Source organism: Epargyreus clarus, unplaced genomic scaffold, assembly GCF_041222505.1.
Source record: "Epargyreus clarus isolate Ecla_fem2 unplaced genomic scaffold, WU_Ecla_fem_2.2 ptg000015l, whole genome shotgun sequence".
Taxonomy (NCBI): Eukaryota; Metazoa; Arthropoda; class Insecta; order Lepidoptera; family Hesperiidae; genus Epargyreus; species Epargyreus clarus.
Genome location: NW_027332223.1, coordinates 8752765 through 8779846, shown reverse-complemented (window position 1 = coordinate 8779846; position 27082 = coordinate 8752765). Strand labels below are relative to the sequence as shown.

Here is a 27082-nt window from a genome sequence, read left to right as displayed (position 1 = left end):
GTATTGTTTCTCAATACATACAATACAATATTTATATATCTACGCCCATTCGCGAAAAAATATATTAAAGAGTATATAATGTATATAGTAAGTTAAAATAGAATGACAGATGACATTATTACGGTAATCACTACCGCCATGATGTTTTTCAACTATTGTGTTGCAAGTTTAAGTGTAAATTATGGTTTTTTAACAATTAAACGAACATGATTTGAAGAAAATGAACCCCTACGAATTGTTCTTTGCATGTTATCTTAGTTTTTAGTATAGTGTACAAAAGGTGGCCGGGAGCCCATACATTTTGAAACATCTCCTTTATGAAGTATAAGTATCATTGTAATCAAATTCCCCATATTAAAATTGTGAGTAGGAGTGTCGTGATTTTTACGTGAGTTTTGATTAGCTCAAAAATATACCTAAAAATTATTTTATGTGGAATTTCAACGACATTAACGAATAAACGATTAAAAAAAATGTAAGACATGACAATTGTAGAAGCAGGGGCGACAAAAACTGTACAGCCTAGACCTTAAAATTTTTAAATCCGCTACTGCATCAAGTTTGTAATCAAATGTATTTAAGCCGCTTGCGGTACTGACGGTATTTTAGGACCGTATTTTATTTCTATCTGGGGCAGGCATAGATTAGGGGCAGGTTGTATTTTCGATGTATTTTTTTCACAATTCTTAAGGTGCGTTATTCTGCAAATATTTGGCTAGTTCTGGCTATGCTGGCATGGCTCTAAAAATTGCGAGTTTTCATGACTTTTCATGAACGCTATCGGTAAACTGGATAAGTTGCCGCCCTTAAATGGATTTTTACGATTCCTAACAATCATTTTAGTAGCCCAATAATTCACTTTGACCTTGATATTACTAATGCAACCCCATAATTTCCCTATTGAAGCCGCGGAAACCTTCGAACGAATGTTCGAGCACGATCAAAGCTTATATGGTGGTGGTGTACGTATATTGTAAATATGTATTTGTCATGTATTTTTTACATCCCTATCCACATAAACTTAGGCGAAATATAGGTTTTTTTTTGTTTTTTGCTAATGAATTTCAGAGACTTCGCCGATCTAGACTTGACCTCGACGTAACTGCTTTTGGACAAACAATGCTACTTAGTATGTAGACTGTTCAAGATTGTGAGAAATCGGTATGACCTTTTTACAAGTATGGCCTACGTAAGAAAAGTTTTCGTTTCACCGTGGACTTGGAAGTCTCATCTCATTAATATATTAATGACAGGTAGGTACTAAGTATCTCCATATTTCCTCAAATCAACTCTTTATAACAGGCACTTGAAGCGTTCATATTCGGAAAGTAGGTATCTATAGGTAGTCGGTTAAGTACAATCGGACCAAGACGATTCTACCACAAAAACATCACCCTATCAGATTACGAATTGTACCTACACACAACTATATCATTCAGCCCGTCTGCACCCGTAAGACTTCACCACTAGCCTATTATCTAATTAAGTTTAGTTCCACATTTCTTTGGTGGTAGTTAGTACAGTCCATGCAGTGTAAATTTGTAATTAACAATAAGTTTCACGAGTAAATAATATTATGTACCTTTTTAAATATTGAATATGTATTTGTGCCATATATTTTTTCTCGTTTGTTTGTCTCAGTATGTGTGCTTTACCAGCGTAAGTTAACAAATTACTGTTCACTGTCTTATGTATTGTGTAATTCAAGGATTTCCATGTGTCCAAAATGTATCACAGATACGTTATTTATTTACGTCCTGATTAGCTAGTAATCCGTAAAGTCAAGAGTGCCGGTGTTTCGGCCCAGAATACCAACTTTTCTCTAAAACCTTGCATGTCATAAGTAGGAGGTAGGAGACTAAGTATTAATAAATAAAATCTTGACGAAGGGCTGCAGCAACCAACCACTAAGCAACAAGTCGCCGAAATGCGCTGTTGAACGCGATAATATAGCGAAATCATCTCATTATATGGGTTTTTTAAAAGTCGTATTGTGTGTAATTATTAAAGCCGAAGGCACGATCTGAATTTTCGTTCCTGAATTTTAATGTTATCTACTTAATTACTAATTACAAATCTTTTCTAGGATTATTTTAGGCACTATTGAAATCAAGATACCTGTACCTAAAATTAAATTTATATTTTTATAGGCACGACAGTTTAGAGTTACGGACCAAGTTTTTCTTGATATCGAAAATGAAGATAAACCGCTGGGAAGAGTAGTTATAGGATTATTTGGGGACCTCGCCCCGAGAGCTGTTAAAAATTTTAAAGTTCTTGCAACATCAGGAATAAATGGAAAATCTTACAAAGGCACAAGTATTAATAGAGTAATCAAAAGGTTCATGATACAAGGTAAGATTTCAATTTACTCCAACTTCTTGCCAACCATTTGGGTTGTGATTGATATATTTTGTTTTTATCTCCAGGAGGAGATGTATTATCGGATGATGGTACTGGGTCGATAAGTATCTATGGAGAAACTTTTGAAGACGAAAACTTGGATACACAACACAGTACTGCGGGATTTGTATCAATGGCGAATAAAGGTAAACACGGAATGAATAACAGGAATGGTATAATAATAATTGTTTAATTATTAATATTTTAGTCTTCGAAATTGATAAGAAAATCCTTTTATTTTTCAGGAAAGGATACAAACGGATGTCAGTTTGTAATCACACTAAAAGGAACGCCATGGCTGGATAATTTACATACGGTCGTAGGAAAGGTATAAAAAATATTTTATTACTTAAACCATACCTTCAGTTATTTGTATCTATCTTAACTGTTTGTAGCAATATACTCTAGCAGGTACTTATCTCGTAATCTAGGCGAGAATATAATTGGATTGCTATATTTTAATACATAAATTATTATGCTAAAATACTCATAAAGTTACAGGATTAAATGTACTAATACTATTTACGTATGTGGTACGTGTAGTTTTGACAAATAAATACTATTCAGTGTAACTACCAGGTCACCATCGTTCGAGACTTGTAGATACACAATTAGTTATCAGAATATACAGAATTATTAATCAGTTATTCTCTTCCAGGTGGTGGAAGGTCAGAATATCGTGCACCTGGTGGAGCACACGCCGATAGATGCGGAGGACCGGCCCACCATGCGCGTGTTCATCGCGGACTGCGGCCTGCTGCCCACACCCACGCCTTTTTACATCTCTGACGACCCCTATGAGTGAGTCATCCATCCATCAGCCTTTAAATATCTACTGCTGGACATAGGACATAGGTCATGCCTCCCTTAATCTGCGTCACTCTGACCAGTCTTGAGCCGAATCCAGCGATTTATGAGTAAGTAGGTATTGTACTCAAGGCAAATTTAAGGACAAACAATTTTATATTGGCAGCATAGTAGTACACTAAAACAACAAAAAACTAGGCATCCATAGGAAATATCTTCCGATATGGAAACAGTTGTCTAGTTAGTTGACGTTCAAAAATATTCTACAATTTCGAATATTTTTTCAATAAAAACCATTTGAACTTGAATTTCCAATGTCTAATTATGCTGAATTTCTAAGGCTAGTATTGTTTTAATCGTACCAATAAGGAATACAGTAAAAGTGTAGTGACCTTAGGTCAGAATAAACTCTGATATTTTTTATTTTCAGCTTATACGCGTGGATTAAAGCTACAGCGATTCCTCTTTCCATGTCTTTATTCATTTTGGGATTTTTCCATTGGATGATAAAGAAGTTGGAGATATAAGCCAATTACAATGTTATTATTTTCCAGTACTTATTAAATTTATTTGTATTGGTTATTTGGTTTAAACAGAAATAAATAAAACTGTGCCTTTTTCGGGTATTATTTTTTATTTATTTGTATAATTTTTGAGGATGAAATAAAATATATAAAAATTGTATTATTCGCGTTTATTCTTTTATAATAAGTTGGTATACTTACTTAATTAAATTAGATATTTACATCATTTTTATAGTTTTATCCATAACACTGATTGTTAATCGGACTGAGAATATCTTTTAAAATACAAATATTTTTAAAGTATTTAGTTAAAGAGATATTTGGTTAAATAATATTAATCAGTTAATTGGAATAAATGTAGGTATCAACCCACTTCAATTTTTTTCTTGGGCTTAGTAATCAATAGACTGATCAATGAACGCTATAATATTGCAGGTATATTGTACGCATTTACTTGTTTTTAACAAGATATTTTTTTGTAATTCGATTACTTACAATAAAGATTGCCTACAGGAAATTGTAAAAAAATAATAAGTATTCAACTTAGAACACACAAACGTGTGTAACGTAAGTATATAAGTAAATATCAAATAAATAAAATCCCAATTGGTGTTCAGTATTCTTTTGTACACGGTTACACAAGAATTAATGTTTGAGCAATGTTCTAAACGGAAATAGGTACAAGTGAACTTTTTTAGTCTTCGATAATAACAATGCGGTAATAAATTGTGGCCTACCAACATGGGCCACAAGATACACATAATAGTTTTTGTAATCAAGTATTTTAAAGTTATAAGTTGGTGACGTAATAATCACACAACTGGATCTTAGACTAGAAGTGTAATCAATCCTAGTGGTACCTATGAACATAGATATAATTGCTTAATCGAGATAATAAAATTATTCCTTGCGGTATTACTATTGTATAATAATAATGCATCTATTGACGGATCTTCAATAAAATATAATTACGATATGCTGGAATTAGCTATCTTCTAATGAAATACAATAGTTATAAAAATATTCTAATTGGTGTTGTGTTTTATGAGACTACCTCTTACATATATTACTAAGATAACTAATACAATAGGTACATAGGTTGTAGGATGAATTGGCCGCCTGAGGCACAGAATGGATTTGCCGCCCGAGATAGGTACAGGATGAATTTGCCGCTTAAGTAGCATGCTGAATTTTTCACTCGCTTATTTCGATACTTCTTTAATTTAAAGGACTTACAGAAATAAATAATAAGTTAATGCTGACATTGATTTGTGCTTTAAGCATCGATTATGAATGTCATTTATGGATTATTATTGCAATTCGTAATGTAAGTACCATTTGTAGCGGGACCCTGAAGTATTCTACGCTTTTGATTTACTCGACATTATAATAGTAACTAATTGTTATTTCGATATTTATTAAAAAAATACGAGGTCCTCTTACACCGAACTCGAAAAAAAATACTCAGGACGGTCAAATACGTAGGTTTAAGACCTACTGTACATTATAGCAACCACTGCAGAGTAACGATGAAAGCAGCGAGCGTGGCAGCCAGGTGGTGTGTGTGTGCGGCATCAGGCGCGGGTTTGCCGTCAGCGCTGGACGCGCCGGGGCGCGCGGGGTTGCCGTCGGGCGCGCGCTGCAGCGCCGCGGCGCCGCACGCGCGCTCGCACGACGGCCACGCGCGGCACACGTCGCACGCCGTGCTCGCCACCGGTTGAAAGAACACCCGCGCGCGGTGGCCTGCAATATACGTTGACCATTAGAACATGGATTATATGAAAAACGCAATGTAATGATAATATGTATGTTGATCATTATGGAGAGATGACGTAACTACTCTACTCGCGAAAACGTAAATAATCTCGATTAGTATTTCAATACTTTAAGCTGTCGTTTATCCGTAAGCAATTATATAAATAAGACGACAATTACTATTATAATAATGATTACCAATAGTAGGTACTATTATAATGGAAAGTATTTAAAGGAACCTAATATGATATAATTAATAAGTAAAAAGGTACAGCGGTACTGACTGGAGTCGTAGAGGTCCTGGATGGTGGCCCAGGCGGGGCGCTGCGCGGCGGTGGGCAGCGCGCGCGGCGCCGCCAGCGTGGCGCACGCCTCGCCGCGCCGCGCGCGCAGCCACGCGCGCACGCGAGACCCGCCGCGCCACAGCCGCGCGCCCACCACGTGACGCGCAGACTGACATACACAGACGCGCACAATGTAGCGTTATTTCACAATAAGTACTCATTTCGAACATATCAATTTATTGTGTCTCGTTAGTTTACACCACGACGAGATTAATTGCATAGGTGCTTTACACTTAGTTTTTTTTTTTAAATCAAAATATATTTTTATTTTCAAGAATTGTTACAATAATAAATACAACACAAAACATTATAATAATTAAAATAATATAAAAAAGATAATGAAATAATAAAACCATATTTTGTATTAAATATAAAAAGCTACATCTAAATTGCTGTCCTTGGGATAAGTTTCCAGAAAGCTGGCAACATTCCCTCGTTGGATACCGAGGCTAATTCGCTGTCCGAGGTATGTGCCAGCTCTCTGGTCATTCGTTGACTCTATCAACCGTTTAAATAGTAAAAACAAGCAAGAAGTTTAGCAATTCTGTGTTAATCAAATAGAAGGAATGATACCCTATTGATATTAACAATCACAAATAAAACAAGTAATTTTATAATAATTCAAATAAGTTTGTAAGTGATAGTACTCACCGTAAGTTCTGTGATTGTATTTATATCGGCAAGATAACCAGATGGCAATTGTACTTCTAGTAGAGCCAATCCGCTTTCAGTTTCGTTTCCTTGCGCCACGTACCTGAAATATTATTATCGTTGAATTTCTTCGTATTCAGTAAAGAGCCGTGGAAATAATTATACTAATTTACGCAACGTATTGTGTAAATAATAATAATAATTTACACAATAGAATGTGGTATCATCGCAAAGGAATGTCATGTAAATCTTCCAATAATTATGTGGAACCAGAGGAGGGAGCAAAAGTATAAATGTGTACCTAAATAGGTACGTATGTATGTGTGTGTGCGCGTGTGTTTGCATGTGTGTATCAGTGGTGGTTACCCGACGCAGACGGAGAGCTGGAGGCGCGCGGCGGTGGAGACGTGGTCGACGCGCGGGTCGAGCGTGTAGCGCGGCCACGCCGCCGTCACGTTGGTGGCGCCGCGCGCCCACAGCCCCAGCAGCGCCACGCCGCGCCCCTCCGTCACCGCGCGAGCCTCCACCGCGCCGCCGCGGACGCGCACCTGATAACATCAAACAGTTATGATTCCATTTTTAAGGTGGTGGAACCCTTTGTGGTTCGACTCCGGCAGCACCACCGCCACACCTATTTCTGCCTTATAACAGCAGTGTTAAGCGTTGCTGTGTTCTATTTTAAAGGGTGTGGTAAGGGAGACATGCTTTTCCAAGGAGTTCCAGCTTAGACTTCAGGGGTAGTGACGCATCTGTGGCCGACCTAGGAATGTCTAATCCTATCTGGGGTTGATTGCCGATATCCATGGGCGGCAGTAGCCACTTACCATCAGGTGGACTGCATGCTCGTCTGCTACTCCTATATTATAAAAAAATACAAAACAAACTTACGCAATAAAACTAATTTAAATAATATTATTATTTCTAGAGTTCCACCCATGGACGTCGTATAAGGACTGACTGGAATCGTAGAATGTGATCGAGTCCAACATGGGCTCCTTAATATGTGTCCAAATATAAAGTGTTAAAGAAGAAGGATATGGATAATTCTATAACAAAACAATTAGTGTAAATAATTGAGGGAGAAATATAAAAACTTACCAATTGTGTTTGTATGATGAGCGCATTGTCGTTGTCGATATTGAATTGTCGTGGTTCATCGAAGCCAGTTACGTTCACTGCTATTCTAAGCTTAGTCGGTGATTTGATTAGTGCCGCATATTGTGCTAACGAATCCAACTGAAATACAATTTACTTCCTGTAGTGAGCTTAACAAATCAATAATACTATCAAGGCATACAAATTTAATACAAAGCAGGTATATAAGTTTAATTTAGAATTTTTTTCTATGCCATATTTGACAAATTTAGTCTGCGCTTCGGGCGGAAAATTAAGCATTCGCTCCGGGCGGCAAATTGTCCTGCGCACAGGACACACGCCAGTTCCTTAGAAATACAACAGAACAGTGTTTTGCTACTGTAGCACATTTTCTGGTTTTTTGCGTTTTTTAAAGACGTTTTTGCGATTTATTGCCAAGTTAATGATTGCATTTAATTTACAACAATAACGTAGTACTAACGCCGTTATTAATATTTGATTTTAAGTTCTGAACCAATTCTATCGAACAATTTTTTTTTGTCAAATTTTGAAATGTGGTAGGAAAAAATTGGTTAAGTTTGATTATTAATATCAGGCGTAGGTACTGTTATTAAATAATATAACACGAGAAAGAATGAGATAGTACAAAAATCTCACCACATCCGGATCCTGATCTACGGGCGGCAGCGCTTCCAGCAGGTAGCGCGCGACGGGCGCGGCGGCGGCGGCGCGCGCGGGCAGCCGCGCGGCCAGCAGCGCGCGCAGCGCCCACGCCGCTGTGAGAGCAGACACGCTGTTGCCGCGCAGCCACGGGTTGCGCCACTCGCTGCCCGACAGCGGCCGCGACCAGAATATCGTGTATTCTGTTATAACGATAAAATTATGCCTTCAATTTTGAACTATTAATAGGGAGGAAAGTCTCTATGTATGCTCTGACGAACAAGAAAAAATAATTAAAAAACTAACTAAAACATTCATAATTTGGAAAGCGTCAAATTGAGGAGTATGCCCGGAGGCACTATGAATTGCAATTTAAAAATCAGTTTCCATTTAATAAGAGCGGATAGCTCAAAACACGGATAAATGCAAAGTTCAACACACTCCACCTCCTTTGATAATGATGTATTTTACAATTCTTCAATACCAAGAAAAGTTTGTCTTATGACCTGACTGAGCCATATCCAGACTCTACTATCAAGTAGAGATAATGCTTTTCGTCTAGAGCAAAACTCACCAGTGGTATTCGCGTATCGGTCCATGAGATCGAGTGCCTGCGCAGCCTGCGGGTGCTGTGTCGCGGCGAGCGCGCTGGCAGCCGCGGCCAGCGTGTACGCATCCATTTCCTCCGACACATTGCGCGCTATGAAATCCACTGCTTTGTTTATCGCATTCTTGTATAACACATCGCTGCCCTGGAATGTTTTTGTTTAATGAATAGTAAAAACACAGTAGCACTTTTTTTAAAACAGTTGTATTAAACAGTTAATTTTGTACCTTTATACACTTGCTAATTCAGTTTATACATTGTATGTAATTATTATTAAATCAGCAAATATTCTGTTACAATATAGATAATACTTTGGAGACCTTCAGGTTCAGTTTACACTTTTAGATATTCATAAACGTAACGTGTAACTTACGCGTGTCGGCGGTAGAAAACATGCCTTTGTCCTTTTTGGTGGGACGGTTTTATAAATCAGTTTTTTTGCTGACCTATGTAGGCAAATTGAAACCGGAGCGTAGAGGACCACCAACGTTACAGTATACCCGTACCTTAGTGGCGAGCAGCGCGTGCAGCGCATACGCAGCTAGCGGCACGGGGCTCTGCGCGCGCGGGTCGTGCCGGGCGGCGGGCGGCGGCGCGGGCCAGCCGCCGTCGGGCGCCTGCGCCGCGGCCAGCCAGCGCGCCGCCGCCGCCGCCGCCGCCGGCGACACCGCCAGGTACCGCGTCGCGCGCCACATCCACCGCGTCGCCACCGCCGTCATCCTGATCAACACGCGTAGATATAAGTATACATCTTGTTACAGCTAAGTACGCAGCTATAGTCCGCGTAACACTGCTAGTCCGCTCTGAATATAGAAATGAGTCGCGTCGCCATAGTAAATTGTACGCCTACACCTGCTCGCAACAACTTCAGAGCGGACTAGAAATTTGGCGCGGCTTATAACCTCGTCACGCCCGTTATTAATAATAAAAGTCAAATGGCGATATTTGATAGGCAAAACATTGGAACATAAAATATACCGCTCCACTAATTACTAATTATTTTTTCCACTGTAGGAATTTAAACTACTTATTATAGTAACAATGTTTGTACTGATGATGTACCTCAGAAAGCTATAAAGGCAGCTAAGTAAACAATGGCTATAAGTACTTACCAAACGTCACCTTCTGCGTCGTCACTAATTTCTTGAGTGAAAGAACCGTCGCGTAGCCGGAAAGCCATTAATCGTTGATACCCTGTGGCTACTTGCTCACGTGCTTCTTTTATGATTGATACCTCATCATCTTGTTCCGTAACCTGAGATAACATAAAAATAAATAAAATATAATGTAATTTGGGATAAAAATGTTGCAACTAATCAATTATTATTATGAGTAATAAAATTTTGAAAGTAGGTTCCCATTGTTACTTATTTAAGATTGAAAAATTTTAAATGGATTGTCAAACAAATATTTTTTGATATTTTCTCTTTTTAGAATTTTCTTGATAGAACAGTAAGTTAGCTAAAGAAATCAATAGGTCTGTATCAGTAATCTGTAAGGGAAGATCTATTGGATACATGAAGCGCGTCTCACTTGCAAGTAGTCGAGCAGCACGCAAGCGCGCGCTAGCGGGCGCAGCGCGTACGCAGCGTCGGCGGCGGGCGCGGGCGGCGTGGGCAGCGCCAGCACGGCGGGCGCCAGCGCGTCGCCCGCGGCCCGCAGCGCCGCGCCGCCCAGCCGCGTGCCCGGCGCCGCGCGCACGCCCGCCGCGCCGCGCGCCGCGCCCGACCGCGCGTCCAGCAGCGCCCACGACCACACCTCCTCGTCGTAGCCCTCCTGTAAACCGGTTATATTGTTTGTCCCCATGGTTGAGCGTTTTGTACCACATCATTTTTGGTTCAATAAAGTTTAAATAAATAAATAAATGGTTGTAATATTTAGGTACGCGCCGAGCATAGACGGATAAACACGATTACGAGTAAGTAGTGAGTAAGTCATATGCATGCATTCACACCTATTTGTCTTTACTGGGTACGTGCCTAATTGTTGCATTGGCCATTTGTATTTTATTTCTTTCGACAAAAAAATGCTACTTTAATAAATTGTGAACTTTTGCCGCCTCTCAAAAAGGCTCACCCGGGGCAAATTGCCCCCACTACATTCCGCCCCTGTTCATACAATACGGACTCAGAATATAAAAACAACAAAAAATTAATCGCATACCTTAACGTCGATGTTCCGGAAGAGCGATGCGGAGACGCCGCCGCCGTTGGCCTCGACGATGACGGGCGCCTCGCCCGCGCGCGCCGCGCTCACCAGGAACGCCGTGCTGGCCGCGCCGCGCGCCGGCACTACCAGCTTCACGCGCTTGAACAACTCGATCTCTGGAAACGACCACTATGTCATTAGGATCAAAAATCATCTCAGGTATCATTGTATATTTTCACACGCTTTTATTGTCATAGTGGATTGACAATAACACAGTAGTATACTTTGAAGTATACTTTAACGCGTTGAACACTCAAATGGACTTTACAAATTCATTTCTTTGCACATTTCGAGCAAAGATGATAAAAAAAAATAAAAGTCATAACGACGTTATAGCTTACTTTTAGTAGAGTCCACTGTATTTTCTAAGGGTTCAAATTCGAAATACTGATCAGAATTGTGGAAAGTGACGAGAAGAGAAGTTTCTACAGGCAGAGTACTCTTCAATGTTACGATGACTGCCAAAGTTTCTCCTTTTTGCAGTGTTTCTGGCAGCTCGGCGGTGATGGACAGAGGAACACTGGTAGTGAATTTTTGAGGTTCAGCTAGTCCCAGCCCGAGAGTCGGGTGAATAGCAAATGCACCGACAGACCATTCGCCCGGTATGAGTGGTGACCAGCGCTCTCGAGTGCCTTTTCCATCATTACTGAAATACGAGTAGTTTATTTAATTCATTTTTAAGTAATCTCATCAAAGCTTTCTATTTTTTTAAAGCTTACCCAAGTGTGAGGTTTGTGAACATCCAAGTGTTGTGTGGTGAGAGCGTGAGGTAGAATCGCGGTGAAGGTGGCGGAGGTAAACGACTGAAGGCGTACGGGCCCGCCTGCGGGGCTCGCGTGCCCGTCTCCGGCCAATTCGCTGAAGGATCTGATTACCACATAATTTATTACACTTTTGCAAATATCAAAGACTAAAATTTCATATGTAGATCATTCGTTCAATCAATTTAGAGAGTTGTGATACTATAAAGTATTATGAATCTATAGGCATTGATAAAAATTATCAAGAAAATGATTTGCTATTTTACCTTGATTACTATTTGCGGCTACTTCACCATCAGTTAGAATCACCACCCCGGCGTTCTGAAATAAAATTTAAACTTGGAAGATACGAACGAACAGAAGAACGAACAGATTTAAAAGTTAGTTGACGATGGTTTCCACCTTACCAGGAATACATCTCCTGCAGTTTTGCCTCCTAGATCTATCCCAGAACCAGCAATAAAATCTTCATCCTTAAATATCGTGTGTGGTAAACCACTGAAACTTTCTACTTCGCGTTCCACCTTAAATAAAAAAGTAAACATCTTGTTATCTTTATAAATGACTTGGTGTTATATCGAATGGCGATTTCTTCTTAGTTGATACTTGACACTACAGTAACATACCATATTCAAACCTGACGAAGTTTCACCTACATCAACTAGAAATTAATTTCAATCTCTGATGATAAATTTCAAACAGTGAACACTTTTGGTATACCTAAGAAAAACGGTATCAACATCTTGAAGCACGAGCACAACACTTTAATAAGATGCTGAACTAAGAAAATATTTCCATTGAGTTACCGCATGCATATTTAATCCGCTGCCAAGGCTCTCACGGCCAACCAGACCCGTGGCGATGGCGTCCACGTCGGTGCCGAGCAGGCCGGCCAGCGCGCCCGGCTCACCCGACACGCGGAACTCCACCAGCCCGTTGGGACGGTACGACAGTGTGGGCGACACTGGCTGAACCGACACCTGCGTAGCGTAAAATTGGGTTTGATTAATTTTATGACGATGATACCTTCGATCGCAAGGGGTCTTTATAACCTTCATGAATGCTACATTCACATCTATTCTGTGGCGCTCGGGACTCAACTATCGATATAACGTAATACCGATCTGTTAGTGTGCGCGTGTGACCTGGTGTTATAACGTAGGTATATCTGTCGACCTATGTGTGACCTGGTGCTATAACGTAGGTATATCTGTCGACGTCTGTGACTTGGTGTTATAACGTAGGTATATCTGTCGGTGTGTGTGACCTGGTGCTGCAGCGTGTGCCGCTGCGGCGCGAGCAGCGCGGCGGCCAGCAGGCGCGCGGCGGCGGCGGCGCGCGGGTACCACGCCAGCAGCACGCAGCCCGGCGCCATGCCGCCCGACACCGACACCTTCACGTCCACGCTGCGCCGCGCCGGACTCAACTACAAATATAACGACTATTTAGTTGACAACACACAAAAATAGAATTGGACAAAAAACAAATTACTTTGGAACTAGCGTTCCCATGTCTAGTAGCAACTGTTTTCGAATAGAAATTTGCGTAATTGAATCTCTATACTCAAAGAAAAAAGCTCGGAGTGGAGGTTGAATTTGCCGTCATTTAAAAGTCACGAAAAAACATGTCTGGCAGTGTTTCTTTCTATCCGAAGTAAGTTAACGAAAAGAGTTCCAATATTTGTCATTTTCTGTTACCCAAGAAATATATCGACACGGATTAAAAAAAAAAACTTTCGAATAAAGGAAATTTTGAGACATCGCCGCCCCGAAAAAGTGCCGCCCTTTGCACGCAACGCCTTTGTCAAAATGACACACGACTATCGTACATTGACGTGTATGATATATTTGGTAAAAAAAACTGACCTCGACTGTCTTCGCCACTAAAATATCACCACGGCCAATAACAACGTAGTGAACCATATCCATTGGCTCAGTCGAGGTGATCCGCGCTCGCATCTCGTCCCCGACGGCGGTGTCGCGGGTCAGCAGCTCCACTGTCAAGTACTGGCCGTCGGCCGGCGCTGTTCTTTGTATGTTTACTATCCGCTCTGTCACTTCGTTGTATTTTATCTGTTCAAAACATAATTGTTGATATTCATTTGTTACCACTAAGATATAGTAATCATTATTGGACCCAAGGATTAGAATTTAATAAAACTTGTTTTAGATTATTTATAAGTACGTTTATTATCCTATAGTTATCGGTATTCTATGAAAATAGCAATAGAACGATTTGTTTTTGGACTTGTGATCATGACAGTAAAAAAATATTGATACCGAAAAGAAAAAAGTGTACAAAAATGTCATAATTCTTCGTCTTCTTACCAGTAAATTAAGGGTAGAGTTCGAGTGTGCTTCATCAGGTGTGAGCGAGTAAGTGGCCAGCCCGTTCTTGAGAGGCACGGTGGTGGTGTTCGGTGGTGCGCCGTCGTCCCACTTTCTTTCCACCGTCAGCTCCCCGTCTGTCCGCATCGCGTGCCCCGTGGTGTTGACGAGTTCGATCTGAACTCATGAAATAGTAAAATAAATATGTAGAATCTAGCAAAAAGGATAACATTTTCAACAGCAATATTTCTACGCGTAAGGTACGCATCTAATTATTATCTTTAAGCATATTCATCTGTTGTCATCTATGTACGTCTCACATTACGTAATCGCTAACGATTATGACTATCAGTTAATATATATTTTTTTATGAAATAGTAGTAATGCGGACAAATCTCATATTCAATTAGGATTATTCACAGATTTAATTAGGTCAAGGTATGATTGAGAGTATGATTGCATGAATTAGTTAAAAATAACAACATCTAGATCAAGATTTTAAAGTAACTAATCTTAAATACCTGAACATTATAAGCCAGCTGCGGTTTAAAATAGTTCGGCGCGGTGATCTTCAATCGATATGGCGCTCTCAGCAACAATATCCTCGAAGACACGTTCTGTCGTATTAACGTATCTTTTTCCTCCAACACTGCCTCGACGACGAGCGGCCTCGCGGCGTCCTCGGCCAGGTCGAGGTCGGTCTTCAGGTCGTACACGACGTTGGCATTGCCGTCGAACTCTACCACCTTGCGGGCCGGTGTTGAGAACACGGGCTGCAGCACGCCGGAGAAGAACACCGCGTACGCTGATATTGTTAGTTCGCCTTGCACCGGTAAGCCGTTGAAATGCCTATGAAGGTTGAATAAATGAATGTTTCTTTCGTGCTTGAATCTTGAGATACAATTCGTTCTTACAGTTTTACCAAATTTTTGTTTTACTAAAATTCAAAATATTTCTGATTGGTGTAAGAGAAAGTGTATCCAGTTAGCAACAAATACTTAAGAAAGATAATTTTAAAGATTGATGAATTTGAGTGAAAATTTTGCTGGACCAAACGCTACTTTTATTTATGCCATAATTATATTTTGTTTAACATGCCTGCGTCTTATGACTCCTTTGGTATGAGGTGCGAAAGGGAACGGGCACTAATACATATGTACGACCTACCTCAGTGAGAGTTATGTTTAGTAGACCCTAATGTTAAATAGACCACGGACAGCAGTAACCAAATACTTCTGTTGCGTAACGAAGTGTAATTTGTTTTAATAACAAAATAAGAAAAAATGTTTTTCGTATTAATACAAAAAACACAAAATTTAATTCTGTTTTTGAACTTTATCTAAATTGGTTTTACCAATGTTCGAATTGTGATTAAATTTCAATTATTTAAGCTCTAACAATGAGTTTTCTTCGAATGAGATTATAAGACTTGAAGCTTTCTCTTTGAAAGAAATGCCGTGAAGGCCGTAGGTACTTTCCTCGCCGTTACGCTTTATTTGTTTCTCAACTGTAATATCTAACTTTAATTTTACAATGAACGATCAAAACAGTTTTTTCAATTGTATGTTTGTATATAAAAGTACCATATGTAAGTACGTTGAAGTCATGTCTGTGTGTACATTGTACACGCTAATATTATAAATGACGAACACCATTTCCGTACAAAATTTTATACACAAAATAATTTAGAAAACAGTAAACGAGTTAACATTAACTTTTACCCTAACTATGCAAGGTAGGTACATATATAGCTGCAACTAAATATCGTGTAGCAAGGTAATTTAACCCACTAGTTTTAGCATCCCGTGATCTTTGACTATATCGTTTCTCAACTCTCTTTTGTGGTAACGACGTAACATTAGTTTCTTCTATAACTTTCTCTGATCTACTTTTAATTTTAAAAGCCTGAGGATTAATTGATGTGAATATTTTAGCATTACTTACTCAGTCTAATGAAAGTAAGTAGGTACTCATTTTCTTAAAATATATGAATCTAATTACGATCTTAAGTGTACATAGTACTTAACTGTACTTACTTAGCAGTGACGTTAATATCAAAACGACCATCGGTAAAAAGTATTTCTTTTGGCATCTGAATATCCATTTGGAACTTGGGGAGTACATAATCGGCCACCAAGATCTGCTTCGAGTAGGTCTGACCGCGCATTTCCACCTGTTATCAAAAAAATAATCGAATATGAATATTTATAACAACGTTCATATCTGTCGAGGTCATCATGTAATACTCGGATATGAAATTGTTATGAACGATTTGGAAGGTCATAAGACTCTACTGCGTTGTGCAACTCACTTGGATAGTCCATTCTCCAAGGGCCGGCTCGTCGGCTAGTACTATTTCTTCGGCAAAAACTCCTCGGTCTAACGGCACAGTTGCCCATTGTCTCACCGATGACCCGCCGGTATCTAAAATGCTCACATCCACGGTGTTCGCCAGCGGCAGCAGGTATCTGCAAGGGTTAACGACCGCGACGTAATCGTACGTAATCTTACGCGTGCGAACGCTGCAGGAACCAGCGGTTGCTATAAAATTGAAAGTGGCTTTACTGTTACGCTGCTTTCACAAGAAGCGCTGATAGCAGCGCAATACATACAAAACTTGCGTTCAAAACAGATGCTACAATAGACAACATTAATATGCTTTGACACAGAGAATGCATTAAACTTTACAGTTTGTGCAACATTTAGCTGTACAAAGCAATTGTAATGTGGGTCAGTAAGTTAGTTAATGTTTCGATGTCCTCCGAGGTCAAATATTGCCATCATAATGTAACTTAACAGCATCTTACTTGTCTAAAGCGATAACTCTGAAGTTGATGGTGTCTCCTGGTTGGTAGACGCGTTTATCCGTCTGTACAAATACGCAGAAACTTCGCGGCTGGTAAACCAGACGTGCGGATGAGGAGAACTGCGGACCTGATGTCGAGCGCGCCACCAGGGAATAGTCCCCAGGGCCTGGATCCCCAATCTAAAATATAAATAATAAAGTTAGACATTAGACATTTCGTATAGAGCCGTATGATAAAATCGATATACGTATCAGCGTAAGGAACGGCACGAGTCAGTGTGGTGGCTGTCATGAGCATCTTTGAGTAGAATGGGTATTTTGTGTCCCTGTCAAGGTTGGAAGTTTACGCTCCAAGACTTATTCTTTAAATAAAATTATCCTAATGGCCGATTTTCCCATTTGGACTGGCAACTTGCACCCTCCAAATGGGTGCTCCTGTGGGTACCGCCCATTGAGCCAGTCCGTAGGTATGTTGTCCGTAGGCTGTCAAAAGTATTTTTTGTAGATGGGTGTAACTACCAAAGAATCAATTATCAGCAATAGAGCAATAGTATCACATCACATGACACACCGTAATTTCTGAATCATAATTAATATTGAACCCGGAAACTGTATTCATCTTAACATTATAACAATAAGAATTCCTGAAAAGATAGCATTTTCAAGTGAATTTAAACCTAGCATAGCTGCGAGTAACACTAATCTAGATTTGTACTTTACTCGCAGAATAGGATGACCTAAGCTGATGAATCATTTATATCTACATATAAATACTTGTTCACAATGTATGTAACCTTACTACCAACACGGCTATTGTATACTGGTGCATTGAATGTATATTTTATACATATTTTTGTATTGATGGTAATTATTTGCGAAGGTCACATTACCTAAAATCTTTAACACCAATCTCAGTAGTAAAAAATGCTAGTGTTTAATATACTTCGCAGTAGGTAGTAGGTTATATCGCTTCTTTAGGATGATTTGTTTTATAGAGTATATAAGCATCCACCAGATAGTGTCTTCATAACTTCTACTAATCTACAAAATTTTCTATTCACTTGTCAACCGTTAACGCTATAGAATCCAAATCCCATTTGAGAAAAGATGATGCTGTGTTCGCACAATATCATGTTGACACCACATCTTCCAGTACCCTTACCATGAGTTTTTACGTTTTGACAAATATGACTGTTTTGGTATATGTTTACGTACTTGCCCATACAATTTCCAATCAGCGCCCCTAGCGGATTATATACGAACTTGGAAATAGTATGGGCCAATACGTAAACAAGTACCAAAACAGTCATATTTGTCAAAACGTAAAAACTCATGGTAAGCTCTAGAAAGAGCGCATTACTTACTCTCGAGTTACTGACCGAATCTTTTCAGCAATCTGAAGACCTTTAAACAAGGTTTGATGATAGCCTTATAAATTAGATAAGCAAGCGATTAAAGTAACAGTGTAAATGGTCCAAAAAATAAAGAATTATTTGTGGATTAATTTTTTTCTCTATTCTGAGAGTTCCTCTAGCCTTACAAAGCTCATAAAATTGGTTTTAGTAACTACACATGACATCATGAAAATAAGACTCTTCCTCCACTTCTAACGTCATTTTTATCAAAGACCGACGCATTGCAATGACCTGGATTTTATAACTGCAACAATGTTTGCAGTCTGTCTATGTTCCAAGTGACAAAAGTGCGACATAAAGGATGTGTATCTATTGCCTATAAGTGGATGAGTTGTGTAGGTATTTTTAGATAAACTTTATATAAGGAAATATTTTTTATTCACTTGACGCAATTATAATTCAAAATACGGATAATTCACACGGAAATCATTTTAAGCCAAAACACAGCGGTATGCTCATACCTTATTGCTTGAATAAGGTATCTAACTATCAATTGTGGAATCATGATGGGCATGATAAATCAAACACATTTATATAGAAACTTATGCAATTGTAACGAACGAAATAGTTTTGTATTTCTTATACTAAGAAAGGAGCAATAAAGAAAGATGGGCCATACGGGCCTTTTTTGGTTCATGCTTCTTCCAAAGTTAGCAAATAAAGTACTCACTTCAAGTCCTATAAGTGAAGAAGTCCCAGCCTGGACCTGCACTTCTCGTCCTTGTGAAAATTGCTCTCCATTTGTTTTCTTGCCCTCAACTGCCACATACAAATTATGAGCTCTTGATCCACCCGCTATAGACACTCGATATGACCCGAAAGGCCTTAGCACACGCGGCCCTACCACGGATATGCTGAAAAAGTTTTAATTATTTCTTTACTGCAAATATACTTTTCAATATTTAGCTGTTGAAAGTATGTATTTGTAATATTATTTCAAGGCAAGGTATGTGTATCTTATTTTTATTATCGAGACTTTACAGCTTAACAATGGTCTATAAAGATCACCATAAAAGAAAGTTTATATGCATCAGTACAGTACAAGTGTGTTGAGAAATAAGATCTATTAAAACATCTGCTGCAATGATAATATCATTGTCACGGATTATTATGACATGAAAATGAATAGCTTGTGCTTGAACACCGATAGATACTATTCGTGAGAAATGCAGGGTTTTCAGTCACGACAAAAAGCGCTCTGAGCAAGGCGTGCGAGTGGAGAAAATTACAGCTAAATCTATCATAATCGTACATTATAGCTGCATGGCTAGCATGATTCCTTGATAGTGAGAAATGACAATAATACAAGATATTTATGTAAAAAACAAGCATTATCCATACACAATATATCGCATTGTTTATGTGTAAATCTATCTTGTCTAATCGTTTTACCCAGGCATGTCACGATTTAGTTATTTTATATTTTTTTGACTATGCAGATATCATTAAAGGAGTAACTTACTTTATTAAATTAAATATTCATAACCTTCGACATAATTATCACAACTACTTTAAGCTACAATCTATTCTATAGGTACTTGTACGAGGTAACTAACGGTTTTGTATATAGAAGGTACTTCTGTACTGGAGAACTACTGATATTCTTTGACAAAATGGCCCCAAAATCACCTGTAAAGAGTTTAACGACAGATCGCTACTTCGATAATTGTTGTATCAAAATGACAAGAATGGAAGCGAGAGAGGAAAACGCGGACAAAAACTATCGGATGGTTTTCCCGTTACAATCTTTGATGAATGTGAGGCTAATCGGCATCATTAGATAAGTGTCTGGATAAGCATAAATTAAACTTACCATTGAATGTATCCCGAGATCGTGAGTATAGCAAGAACATACAGCGGTATATATCCCATAATGATCTGTAAAAAATATAGGTGTTGACTTATGCCCCTATCCAATTTTTGCCTAATAAAGATCGATATTTGAGAATGCAAGGCAAAACATTAGATAGGTTGTTAACGGGCAATGCACAATGTTGTTGTATTTATTAACATGCTAGTAGTAAACTTGTTAGAATTGAGTTCGTGTTGAAGTCATTTGAATATTATTTATATTGTCCTATTATTTCACGACGGTTTATGTACGGTAATATGTTACTTGGTAAAATGGGAAATAACAACTGTATAAAATAAACCTTCATTCCTTGTATTGACAGTTAATGAGATGAGAAGGATGAGAGGAAAGAAGGTTCTGAAATGAAAATAAATTTATTATTTTGTTTGCGATTGTCCATCTTATTCTTTTTGTATTTCAGAGGAAAAATGTTGTTTATGATCAATATTGTTTATTTTAGGTATTTAACGGAATATGTATGTAATGTAATATGTAAATATTTATGCACCTATTTGAACCTAGATCTAGATCCTTGTTATGTGATAAAACTATAATTATCAGAATTATATAATATGTGTAAATTTAATATATCGACTGCAAATATTATAATTACTGAGGTAATGATTAATGTAGAGAGTATTTATTTATCCAAGAATATTCAATGAAGCGTTGTCGGTCGGGGACATTATAGTGTATATTAATTTTTTTCTTGTTTACAGACTGAGCTCACCGTCCTTGTGTCACACACAGCATCTGACTCACTGTATAAATATTATATATACGTATTTGCGTTGGCGGAACAGCCTTTTCGCCCTATTTGGTATAACTTACGTAAAGCCTTCGTGGGCAGTGTCATATGAATTTAAGTTTGAAATATTTTTTCAATGAGTGGAGTGAAAATGTTCATAGACGCGTGTATATTTCATTGATGATTTATTATTGTAAGAGAGATAGCTTAAAGTATATTATACAAGCCTTTATTATATTTACTATATTTTACTGTAAGTACATATAAAGTGTCTACACAAAACATCAGAACGTATGTATTATTTTTAATTTACTTTAAGTTTTACATTTTTTTACAAACTTACGTAAGTAAAATTAAAGTTACAATAAAGTGTAATGAAAATTTTAATATAATAACTACTTATTCTATTATTTTTCATATTTCCACAAGTGTCATGTTGTGAAAATGAATAAGAATCCATAGAATCTGTATGGTGTATTTTTAAGCTTACTCTAAGTTCGCAATACTACAGAGCTTATGAATGGACGAAGGCAGAGTAAAATGTATGTATACCTAGAGCTCTACCAAACGTGAAACTGGATTTGCATTAGTAATATGCACACAAATACATACATATTTTCCTATATGCTATTTATTTGTGTATATATTACTTTGTCTTGAATGTTTAGGAGGTCTGTAAGTTAATGAAGGCAGAAATACTTACGAGTTGCGTTTAGCGTCTAAAATATAGCGGGTAGAGTACACACCGTGGACACTTGTAACACTTAAAACAACTTATAAACGTAACTTAACACTATATCACAGATCGTTTCTGTCGAATGCACATAGTTTAGTGCAAGAGCGTGCTCACACGCGGGGCGGCCGCGAGGTGCAGTGTAACTGGCGCTGCGCAAGTGCGCACTCGGCGCGGGCTGCGTACGCGCCGCCGCAGGTGGGGCGCCACACCACGCTAATACCTGTACCGGGGCGCTGCGAAGCCTTGCGAAAATCCACCGTCACTAATGATACCATTACACGCTTGTGAAAACATACAATGGGCACTGCTTTTACACCTTCTTATGGACGAAAGCTCGCTTAATCTTCATATTCATCATCATTTGTAGCCACTGTTGAATAATGAGCGTAGATGACAAGTTTTGCCTCTTACGACAATATTTTGCTCTCAAGAAAAGATAACATTTATATTTATAAATAAGCTCTAATAAAATGTAGAGCTGTACATACCAACAATGTTTTTGATGCTAACATTGTACGTTTACAAATAATAAAAGGAAACGAAACCTACATTATTGCTAATGATCTCTATCTTGCTGATCTACTTTCAGTTTTGATGCTATCACTTGAAATACATTGCGTTATTATACAATATCAATACATTATATCAAAAACCAATTCGTACTTCAACAATTTATGTGTTTTTTTATCCTATTGTTTACATTATTATATTAACATTAAATAAGTAGCTAGATCAGTTTAATTTTTACTTTACATAGTGTATACTAGATGTACCTATGTAAGTTAAACAATATAACTTATTCATGCCATAGAGTACAACTTACAGTGTTTTTTTAATGTACCGGAATGAGCAGGACATAAGAAAATATGTTAATTTTAAGACTCATGCATAAGACTGTTATTGCAAATAAACTGAAATGTAAAACCAGACATATAAAAGTGAATTCCATTTAACTTGTTTTTAAATTCGAAACAAAGTGAAGTTTTAAGTATGGGAGCTTATTAAAATACGTTAAGTATTGTTTATTGACATGCGTACACAATGAAAACATATGGTTAATACCTTGTTATACATACGAGTATTAAGTAAATATTTTTCCCCAGATGACATCAGTCGACGCAGAAAGATTATCGAATTTTATCACAAATACTTAAAAATTGATTTATAGATTGATAAAGTTCACAGTTTAAAAATAAAAGAGCAGACGATTGAGTGACCTTTGTGTTATAGTGTGGGCATAACATGCAAGTCGCGATTTGGAAAACCTGTTCCGAATATAAAAGGTAAGGCCCACATCGGCTAGGACAGGTTCGCCTACATGACAAATTTGAAAATGTAGCTTTTTGATGCGAAATTTTAAACAAATTATGGTTGTTATGTCATCGTATTCTTTACAAAACATCTAGCTACATATTTGTACAAAATTAATAAGAGTTGTATACTAACGCTATTGGCATACTAAATGATCTGCACGGTATATTTACACTATACGCCGGAAAAAGTTCAGAATTATGAAAAGGAAGGTAAAACGTAAGTTTATACTAGACACCCGGAACCCAAAAACGTTTACTTAGTAACGAAAAGACAGAAAATATGACATTGTTAATTTATTTAAAATATAAAATATCATCAAACAATCAAAATTCTTTAAATAAAACTTAAGGAAATTGTATAAGGACAAGCAAACATATCGAAGAGCAAGGTTACATTTTCAGCAACTTTAAATCTTAGTCTTCAAGGAATGAGTCGATGGGGCAGATATTAGTGAAGCCGTTTGAATTATGTGGCGTAGTCGGCGACTCCGTGTTATCATTGGCATGTAGTTTAGAAGCCAGCATAGCATTGTCCGCCAGCGCGGCCGCCAGCGAGCGCTCCAGCCTCGCCGCACCCGCTCGCTCCGACTCCAAAGCAGCTCTAACTTCTAGCAATGACTCCTGATCGGGATCTTTAACACTTTTACTTTTTGGTTTACCATCCCTTAGCTCTGATAGGCGATATTGCAGCTCGGTTACTAAAGCTCCAAGACGCGTTATTTCAACTGTAAATATTTAAAAGATCAACACAAATAAATAGGCACTGATAAATCAAAACATATTTAGATGTGAAAAAGGTACTCGTAAATTTATATTTAAAGGTCAATTTGTGTCATAAATAACTTTGCATCACTTTGCTATTTTTCCAACCTCATATTTTGCACCTAAACTCACAAATGTAGGTATAGGTAATATTAGTAAATTTTCTCAAATTAGTTCATATTTATCATGTTCATTATATATTCATCGTATGTGCACAATGAAAACATGTGGTTGAAACCATAAACGTATTACTTATTATAAACTTTATTTATTTATTTCTTTTGAAACACCTTAAGCTAAGGGTTACGAGGATGAACTCAAGGCCTAATGTCATTCTTTGCCAGTCAACCCTGGGCGATGACGGAAATATGTGGTAGAGGCATTTACACAAAGGCAAAATGTTCACCATTAGCAGCGCATAACTCCTTGGAGGTATGTTGTATTTCAGCGGCGGTGAGGCGTCTCTCCCGAGCGTGCGCCGTGGCCGCCAGCCGAGCGCGCTCTCGTATCTCTAAACCTGCGCTTGCGCATTTCTCCACTCTTCTCAGCTCATTACCAAGCCGAGATGATTCGCTACAATGTATAAGTTCTCAATATTGGTACAATTTCTTATTGAACTCCTTGCATTGATTTGTTGCAAAATTACAAGTTGTTGTTTATCGATTGCTTTTTCCTTTTTAAGTTTTGGTCGAAGACAAAGGCCTTCGGCTAAGCATTGAATTTTTAAAAAGTTAATTTTACTTTTTTATTTGTGATGGCCATAGTAGATGCGCCATGCTGAGACAAAATGTAAATTAGCAGACTTCGCATGCATTTTAGAACATTATGGAGAATTCTCAGAAATGTGCTCGGTTGAATTAAGTATGTACTTATGTAGATATGTTCTAGAATGCTAATTGTGATCAATCATAAGTAATTATGTATACTTAGTCAAAGTATACGCACCTTCGTGCATCTTCAGTAGCAGATTTTATTCGATTTAGCAACTCAATGTACTGATTCTTTAGAGACGTGTGCGCTGACTGTATCGGCCGAAGTTGTTGTAGTTCTTTATCTAATGTTGCCACTTGATTTAGCAATTCTGTGTGTTTTTCTTCAATAAGACTATGTTGACGCTCCTAGTAAAAAGTTAAATTGACAGACGTTATTATTAATAAGTACCTACATTTCGTTAACGACTAACGTTAACTAGCTACTTGACGTTGACAATAACATGGGATCTAGTGAAACCTATTACAATAGGTGGGTTTGTCTCTACTTTTCCTATTACATGATTCATGTTATGAGTAATAGACATGCGATGGAATCATGTGCGGCCTTTTTTCCATGTGTGTAATTTTATTGCTATTCACCCTTCTAGCCTTTTTTTGGGTAGGACTTAACCAGAATATACTTACCTAATAGCCGGATATATTTGGTCCTCGGTTACCAGGTAGGAAGGATAAGAGGAAGGTAATGGAAGGAGGAAAATGCATAAGTACGGCGCGTAAAGAACTAGCTACAGTTCGTACCGCTATCTCTAACTTCATCTTAAGAGAGATGGTCTCATCGTGAGTATTAGCGAGCGACTGCGCGGCGTGCGCGGCGGCGGCGGTGGCGGCGGCGGCGCTGGCGCGGGCGTCCGCCGCCGCGCGCTCCGCCGTCTGCTTCGCCGCCTCGGCCGCCTCGGCGCGCGTCGCCTCCGTGCGAATTACCTCACGCAGTCGCGCCTCAGATAGCTACGTACGGGTGATTCAATAGCAAACAAAGATATAATAATAGATGAAGGTGGTAGAACCCTTTGTGGTTCGACTCCGGCGGCACCACCGCCACACCTATTTCTACCTAATAACAGCATTGTTAGGCGCTGCTGTGTTCCGGTTTGAAGGGTGTGGTAAGGGAGACAGAATTTTCCGAGGCGTTCCAGCTTAGTCCTCAGGGGTAGCGGCGCATTTGTGGCCAACCGCAGGTGGGAATATCTAATCCTATCTGGGGTTAATTACAGATGTCCATGGGCGGCAGTAGCCACTTACCATCAGGTGGACTGTATGCTCGGTATGTTGCGTCGTCTTCATTCTACCGCACTTGTAAAGCAATACCAGTCAAAGGGCCCGGACACGATCTATTCTGGGTCTGGGAAGGTACCAACTACATGATATAGGTACATACGGAATTCACTTTAAGACAGAAGACATGTTCAGTTACTTGGTTTTAAGCACGCACACATGACACAGGTGCCCTAATGTTTGTAACATAATATAAAGTAAGCAATTATCTAATGGGGTTCAAAACTTCAAATGTAAAAGAAACTTTTATGTATTTTATTTTTGCTGTTTGATATTTAAATGCCGTTATGTTTATGAGAATTAGGTATAGTCAGCGCCAAACGGCTAGTCCGCTCTGAAGTTGTTGCGAGCAGGTGTAGCCATAAAATTTGCTATGGCAACGCGACTCCTTTCTATATTCAAGAGCGGACTAGCAGTTTTACGCGGACTATACAAGCGTTAACTTTGGAGATTTTGATAATAAACATTGTAAAGTAAAACAGAAACTAGGTACACTATATGTAACATTTTTGTTTTTAAATATTTATGACAAGGTATGTTTAAAAACATAAATTAATATTTGCTTACGCTTAGTGATTGAAATTCACCTACAAGCTCCATGAAATCTTTTTCAAATAATTCAAATTCAGAATTACCCATTTTTGGTACCCGTACGTACTGTTAAATTACTCGTTTAGCACGGACATTGATCTCATATCACGATTAGGGTGAGGGGTCTTCTGTTAGGCAGTACAGTGTGCACTCGAGCTACAAGCAGCCTCAGCTTGGTCACAAATGGCGGGAAGAATGATAAAGTAATATCACAGATAAATTATTTATCTGTATACTACATTCCGCCTTGTTATTTTTATTTTTTAATTTTATTTTGTTATAAAAATAATAAAATTAATTTTGTGAGCTTTGGTCCAGTATTACGAGATATCCGCAGCGCTCAGATAAAAATAACATTGCAAATTGCTTTCGCAAATTTCTAACATTTTCAAAGAAAATGTGGCTTTCTGATCTCTGGAAAAATAATTTGAAGCGTCTAATGAGATCAATTCAGTCTGTTTAAATAATTGAAATATGTCAATTTTCATAGTGCCTCTGAAAGGCAGGCTGCGAGGGGAATATTAAAGCAGGGGGAGTGTTGTTTTCGCTGGGGCGAACGCCTCACTATATAAATGGCGGTTACCATCTTCCCGAGCCATTCTTCATAAAAGCTGGTAAGTAGAACGAAGTCATATAAAGTTCTATATTCCATTATTTATGGTTTGTTGTTTT

The 27082-nt window shown here is 38.4% G+C and overlaps 3 protein-coding genes across 4 annotated transcripts; 1 reads left to right on the top strand and 2 right to left on the bottom strand.

Moving 5' to 3' along the window:
• Window positions 1-1338: 1338 nt before the first annotated feature.
• On the top strand, window positions 1339-3894 carry ninaA (neither inactivation nor afterpotential A). Its single transcript, XM_073080546.1, has 6 exons — window positions 1339-1659; window positions 2151-2355; window positions 2430-2549; window positions 2649-2731; window positions 3062-3204; window positions 3641-3894. The coding sequence occupies exons 1-6, from the start codon at window positions 1600-1602 to the stop codon at window positions 3735-3737; spliced, it is 708 nt and encodes a 235-aa protein (XP_072936647.1). The 5' UTR covers window positions 1339-1599; the 3' UTR covers window positions 3738-3894.
• LOC140747905 (thioester-containing protein 1 allele S3) lies at window positions 3890-22915 on the bottom strand. 2 transcript variants are annotated; one of them, XM_073080544.1, is made up of 26 exons: window positions 22762-22915; window positions 20177-20241; window positions 19034-19217; window positions 16950-17128; window positions 16454-16610; window positions 16179-16315; window positions 14664-14991; window positions 14143-14319; window positions 13681-13887; window positions 13083-13241; window positions 12622-12795; window positions 12223-12339; window positions 12082-12136; window positions 11774-11921; window positions 11396-11700; window positions 11010-11170; window positions 10380-10622; window positions 9959-10101; window positions 9353-9566; window positions 8814-8991; window positions 8237-8442; window positions 7583-7720; window positions 6851-7032; window positions 6485-6587; window positions 5774-5942; window positions 3890-5477 (listed from the first exon to the last, which is right to left on the bottom strand). In XM_073080544.1, exons 1-26 carry the CDS (start codon window positions 22807-22809, stop codon window positions 5239-5241), a joined length of 4416 nt encoding a protein of 1471 aa, XP_072936645.1. In that variant the 5' UTR covers window positions 22810-22915; the 3' UTR covers window positions 3890-5238. The 2 variants fall into 2 exon arrangements, with proteins under 2 accessions (XP_072936645.1, XP_072936646.1); XM_073080545.1 differs by lacking the exon at window positions 22762-22915 and adding an exon at window positions 21667-21849.
• A 235-nt stretch (window positions 22916-23150) lies between these two features.
• LOC140747867 (uncharacterized) lies at window positions 23151-26458 on the bottom strand. Its single transcript, XM_073080489.1, has 5 exons — window positions 26411-26458; window positions 25286-25492; window positions 24720-24892; window positions 24181-24347; window positions 23151-23737 (listed from the first exon to the last, which is right to left on the bottom strand). Exons 1-5 carry the CDS (start codon window positions 26456-26458, stop codon window positions 23427-23429), a joined length of 906 nt encoding a protein of 301 aa, XP_072936590.1. The 3' UTR covers window positions 23151-23426.
• Between the last annotated feature and the right edge of the window lie 624 nt (window positions 26459-27082).